This window comes from Propithecus coquereli, unplaced genomic scaffold (assembly GCF_000956105.1).
Source record: "Propithecus coquereli isolate 6110/MARCELLA unplaced genomic scaffold, Pcoq_1.0 Scaffold1, whole genome shotgun sequence".
In the NCBI taxonomy this organism is placed as follows: Eukaryota; Metazoa; Chordata; class Mammalia; order Primates; family Indriidae; genus Propithecus; species Propithecus coquereli.
The window spans coordinates 13,014,383-13,020,161 of NW_012133857.1; the positions used below are offsets into that span (position 1 = coordinate 13,014,383).

Below are 5,779 nucleotides of genomic sequence, written 5' to 3' on the forward strand. Positions count from 1 at the left end.
CTTTGGCTTCTCTCCTTGGTGGGGTGCATGGGAGTTTAGAGCCACCCTGGGTGGGCAAGGGGAGCCACGTGGGGGCCTGGGAAGGAGTGGATTGGCCCCAAAGCAAACAAAACCAATATGTAGAAATCACATTTGTTTTGACAAACCTGGGCTCCTGCACTGCACCAAATGCCAGGGCAGCGTAAAGGGTTGCAGAGACCACCAGGGCCCACTCTCAATGGCGGTGGGAGGGTGGATGGAGCCGGAAGGCTGAAAGTGGCTCAGATGAAACAGTCTCACACATGGACAGATCCCCCCTACGTGACAGGGTGGGTGTCAATACTGCCAGTCTGTCGTAGGAGCCAGAATCCACTTCCCACTCATCCTGTTTAGAGATGGCCTTCAGTGCTCAGTGTCCAGGGCCCTGGCACCCCCTCGTGGTCTCTTCAGTCTGGCAGAGTTGGGTATTAAAAGGCAGCCAGGTTCCATGAATGAGTCCAGCCAGAAGGCTCAGGTCCCCTGGAGGGGGCTTCAAGAGCCCAAGATTTGGGTTTTCTGATGGGAGCTTGGGGGTGGAAAGTCTCTAAAGCCTGGGAGCTCAATGTTGCTGGCTCACCCCAAACTATTTCTGCTCAGCAGTGTTCCCTGCACCTGAACAGCTCACTAGACCCCTAAACTGAGGCAAGCAGGCCCTAGAGGTACCTGCAGGCAGGTCACAGTGCCCTGTCCCCCCATAGGAACAGAGCAGGAGCTCTGTTCCTCCATGCTCCAGGGAGCACCAGAGCTGCTCTGGGACTTTGTTTCCCGATCTGACAACACGTCTGCAAAACATTCTCCAGAAAAGGCTGGCCACCTCTGCAGCTCAGAGACTTTGTTGCACCCAAATACACATGTACACATAGGCACAGGCACATGGAAGCATGTATGCACATATATGCATACACATGCATAAATGTACACACGCAGGCACACACTTGCATGTGCTAAGATATGGACATGCTCATACATGTGCACATGAGCAAGTGCACACTAACAAATGCACATTCAGGCACACAGGTGAACCCACACAAGCCCTTAAAAATATATATAAGCACATGCATGCATGCAGATAAGTGCACAAGAGCATATTCACACATGCGCACACTTTATACATGTGCACACATACATAAGCATGCATACATAAACACATGAAGACTCATGTAAGAGCACATGCACCCACAAAGGCACAAACACACAGGCATATGTGTACACACAGGTATACATGCACAAACATGTCAAGTCATTGTTTACTTGGTGCCAGTAAAGGACAGACACATACACCCAGACACACAGAGCAGATATGCACGCCCACTGGCATCCTTGTGGAGGAACTGCCTGGGGCCAGATCCAGCCCTTGGTATGGGGCAAATGTAATGCCCACCTTGACTCCCTGCAGAAAACAAAATTTGGTCCAGAGTCACCCAGCCCTTCTCAACCACTACCTGCTGTGAGACCCTTTGAGCCTCCACTTCCTCATCAGTAAAATGGGGCTGATGATATGGGCACCCATGCCCAGGGCCAGCATGAGCTTCCAAGATAAGGAGGGTGCTGAGCCCAGTGCCAGGCCATGGGTGTTCCATGCATGCTTCTCCCGATGCACCCTCCTGCTGCCAGCCCCACCCCTACTGCCCCCACCCCTAGGGCTCCTGGACCTATTGTCCCCTCTCTCAGCCCTGATCCTACCGAACCTGTCTCCCTTGGGTGGAGCCAAGACTATCTCCAGGGCCTCTCCTGGAAGGTGGGGGTTGGGGCACAGCCAGGGTGCAGAGTCAGCGGTTGAGGGATTGGGGCCATGCCAGCCCGATTAGAAGGGTTGTGGGGGCTGAGCTGGCTTCACCTGTCCTTGTCTCTGATTGGCTTTTGGGCACCTCCTCCAGCCCCCAAATCCCACTAAGCAGCCCCAGCAGGGCCTGCACAGGTTCGTGGAGAGCCAGTTGATTGCAGGTCCTCCTGGGGCCAGAAGGGGTACCTGGAAAGGCCAGGCTCTTGGGATCCCCTCCATCCAGAAGAGCCACCTGCCCATTCTGTCCCTTTAACTGCTGCTGGGACCATGGGGGCTGGGGCCAGCGCTGAAGAGAAGCACTCCAGGGAGCTGGAAAAGAAGCTGAAAGAGGATGCTGAGAAGGATGCTCGAACTGTGAAACTGCTGCTTCTGGGTAGGTGTATGGGCCCAGGTGGGGCAACTGTCACCAGCTCGGCAGCCTAGGGGCAGGCAGGCAGACCTTTTGGGAAGTAGGGGTTCCTTGGGAAGCAGCATGAGCCTGTGACAGGGGAGGGCACAGAGCAGAGTGGGAGCCCTGGTCAGACAAGGCCAGGCCTAACAGGTGATATCCCAGCCCCCAAGGCTGACATCTCACTAAGCCCCTTTCCAGAGGGCCCTGCCTCAGGCAACCTCCCCTCCCCAGAAGTGTGTGCCAACCACACTCTTGTACAAGAGTGTGTATGCGGCACACTTTTGCCCTGGCTGGGCTCCCTGAAGCTCCAGCCTTTGATCTGATGGGCCTTCTGGGGAGGGCTTAGAAGCCAGGGGCTCTGTGCTGGGGGCCTCACACTAGATCCTTGGGAAGGGGAAGGTCATAGTCCTCCCAGGAGTGGGGAGCCGCTTGCACCACTCAGATCCACAAACAAAAGCCCTCAGGTGCAGGGCTTTATTGTTGATAGGCCTACAAGGCAGCAAAAAGTGGAGGCAGGTACTGAGGCGCAGTACAGAGCAGATAAGGCCACATCCCTGCACCCAGGGGTAGTGAGGGGTAATGGGGCTGATGCAGGCCTGCCTCAAGGTCACTGTCTGACTTCCCAAGGGGAAAGAGCAGCTTTAAGAAGGCTGGGCAGGCTCCACCCAAGCTCTCCAGGGTCCAGTCAACCAGCCCGAGATGAGCAGAAGGAATAAGCCAAGACCCCCCCACTCCCCAAGGCAGGTTGGCTAAGCCGAAAATCCCATTATCTGTGCCCGACGCCCTCGAGGGGTCAGGCTTAGAAGGGATGTTAGCTCCATCCTCTCCCCTACCCAAAGGTTCTAATTCCCTCTGAGCCTTTTGAAGACATCCCCCACCCCTTCATGTGAAAAGTAGGGGTCGACCGGCGGGGCGCGGTGCCTCACGCCTGTAATCCTAGCACTCCGGGAGGCCGAGGCGGCTGGATCGCTCAAGGTCAGGAGTTCGAGACCAGCCTGAGCAAGAGCAAGACCCCGTCTCTACCAAAAAATAGAAAGAAATGATCTGGACAACTAAAAATATATATAGAAAAAATTAGCCGGGCATGGTGGCACATGCCTGTAGTCCCAGCTACTCGGGAGGCTGAGGCAGGAAGATCGCTTGAGCCCAGGAGTTTGAGGTTGCTGTGAGCTAGGCTGACGCCACGGCACTCACTCTAGCCTGGGCAACAAAGCCAGACTTTGTCTCAAAAAAAAAAAAAAAAAAAAAAGTAGGGGTCGACCCATCTCAAATAATCCCTGTATGCAGTACCAGAGATTACCACAAGGTGGCGCTCCAGGATTTCTTTATTTTGGTCTCATAGTCTAATAAAGGTTGCCTATACCGGGGTCTAATGAACTCCTCATGTCCCGGCACAGCCGATGTCATTGGCTCCCCTCATTGGCCCTCTTTTGTCATTTTCCTGACATTTACAGACGTTTGGCCCCCAGGGCGTCAGGACTTTACTATGAATTGGGGCAGGGTGGGGGCTGGGGGGAGGAGACGGGAGCAAGTGCAAGTGTGACTGGGGGTCGGGCTGGCGCCCAGGTCTCTTGCGGGTCCACCTAGCTAGCTCGGGCCTGCCCCATCTTCCGGGCCTCATTGCGGGAGGGGGAGGCGGTCAGCTCGGCCCTGAGGCGCGGCTTCCCTTGCAGGTGCCGGTGAGTCCGGGAAGAGCACCATTGTCAAGCAGATGAAGTGAGTGCCCTCGCCTGTCCCGAGGTTCCTGGGGGTGGGCGCGGCCTCCTGTCCTTCCCTACCCGCCCACGAGGCGCTGACCCTGCTCGCCCTGGCCGCAGGATTATCCATCAGGACGGGTACTCGCTGGAAGAGTGCCTCGAGTTCATAGCCATCATCTATGGCAACACGTTGCAGTCCATCCTGGCCATCGTGCGCGCCATGACCACGCTCAACATCCAGTACGGAGACTCTGCGCGCCAGGTGTGCCAAGAGGCGGGCTGAGCGGGGCCTCTGGGACTCGAGGTGCCCGACTGGGTCCAAGTCCATGGTTGCCACCAACCACTCCCACCCTGCCCCCAGGACGACGCCCGGAAGCTGATGCACATGGCAGACACTATCGAGGAGGGCACGATGCCCAAGGAGATGTCGGACATCATCCAGCGGCTGTGGAAGGACTCGGGTATCCAGGCCTGTTTCGATCGCGCCTCGGAGTACCAGCTCAACGACTCCGCTGGCTAGTGAGCGCTCGGGCGGCACAGGACGCGGGGGCGCGGGCGGGCCCCTGCCACGCCCCTCCACGCCGCTCACACCCTCGGGTCTCCCGCAGCTACCTCTCCGACCTGGAGCGCCTGGTAACCCCGGGCTACGTGCCCACTGAGCAGGACGTGCTGCGCTCGCGTGTCAAGACCACCGGCATCATCGAGACGCAGTTCTCCTTCAAGGACCTCAACTTCCGGTACGATCCCCGCCCTAACTCAGGGGGTCTGCCCGGGAGTGCCCCGCCGAAGGCCCCGTCTCGTCCCTCCCTGCGCGGATACCCCACCAGCAGAAAGGCCCGGCCCCTCCAGGTGCCACTCCGTCCGACAGCTCCCCAGCGGCATAGGGAGAGGGGGTCCCATAGGCGCGTCCAGCGGGGCGGATACGCGGGTTCAGGCCCACCACCACCCCGCAGGATGTTCGACGTGGGCGGGCAGCGCTCAGAGCGCAAGAAGTGGATCCACTGCTTCGAGGGCGTGACCTGCATTATCTTCATCGCAGCGCTGAGCGCCTACGACATGGTGCTGGTGGAGGACGACGAAGTGGTGAGTGCCCAGTAGGGCCAGAGAGTTTGAGGGGGAGGCGGAGCTGCTGGGCCCCCTACAGGCGGAGACTGCTGCGGGAGGAGGGAGCGTTCATTACAGAGTCGTCCGAAGGCGGCAAGGAGGCAGCCAGCAGCCCCTCCTGAAGCGGCAATGCGGGAAGCTCTCTGAGAACCCTCTGAGCGTAGGGACCCCGCGTGCCCGGGAGTCCAGAGACCAGGGGCTGGCCGGTCGGACGCTGCCCGCGTGGGGGCGGCCACCCGTGTCCCCGGTGTCCGACAGCCGCTGCCCTCCTCAGAACCGTATGCACGAGAGCCTGCACCTGTTCAACAGCATCTGCAACCACCGCTACTTCGCCACCACGTCCATCGTGCTGTTCCTCAACAAGAAGGATGTTTTCTCCGAAAAGATAAAAAAGGCTCACCTCAGCATCTGCTTCCCGGACTACGACGGTGAGAACCCCCGGCACGGCCGCCGGGCGGCGCCCCAGCCCCGTAATCTGGGCCCGCGCTTCTCACGCCAGGGGAAGGGCTGGGGCCTGGAGTGAGCCCTTCCCTCCCCTGCAGGGCCCAACACCTACGAGGACGCCGGCAACTACATCAAGGTGCAGTTCCTCGAGCTCAACATGCGACGCGACGTGAAGGAGATCTATTCCCACATGACGTGCGCCACCGACACGCAGAATGTCAAATTTGTCTTCGACGCCGTCACTGACATCATCATCAAGGAGAACCTCAAAGACTGCGGCCTCTTCTGAGGTGGGGGTCCTCGCTGGCCCAGACGTGTCCCTCTCCTCCCACTTAGTCTTAA

The 5,779-nt window shown here is 58.5% G+C and overlaps 1 protein-coding gene across 1 annotated transcript; it reads left to right on the forward strand.

Annotated features, from left to right (window-relative positions):
• The first annotated feature begins 2,068 nt into the window (after positions 1–2,068).
• Positions 2,069–5,779, forward strand: GNAT1 (guanine nucleotide binding protein (G protein), alpha transducing activity polypeptide 1). The gene is made up of 6 exons (XM_012639357.1): positions 2,069–2,174; positions 3,877–4,151; positions 4,251–4,408; positions 4,498–4,972; positions 5,268–5,421; positions 5,536–5,779. The coding sequence occupies exons 1-6, from the start codon at positions 2,069–2,071 to the stop codon at positions 5,724–5,726; spliced, it is 1,359 nt and encodes a 452-aa protein (XP_012494811.1). The 3' UTR covers positions 5,727–5,779.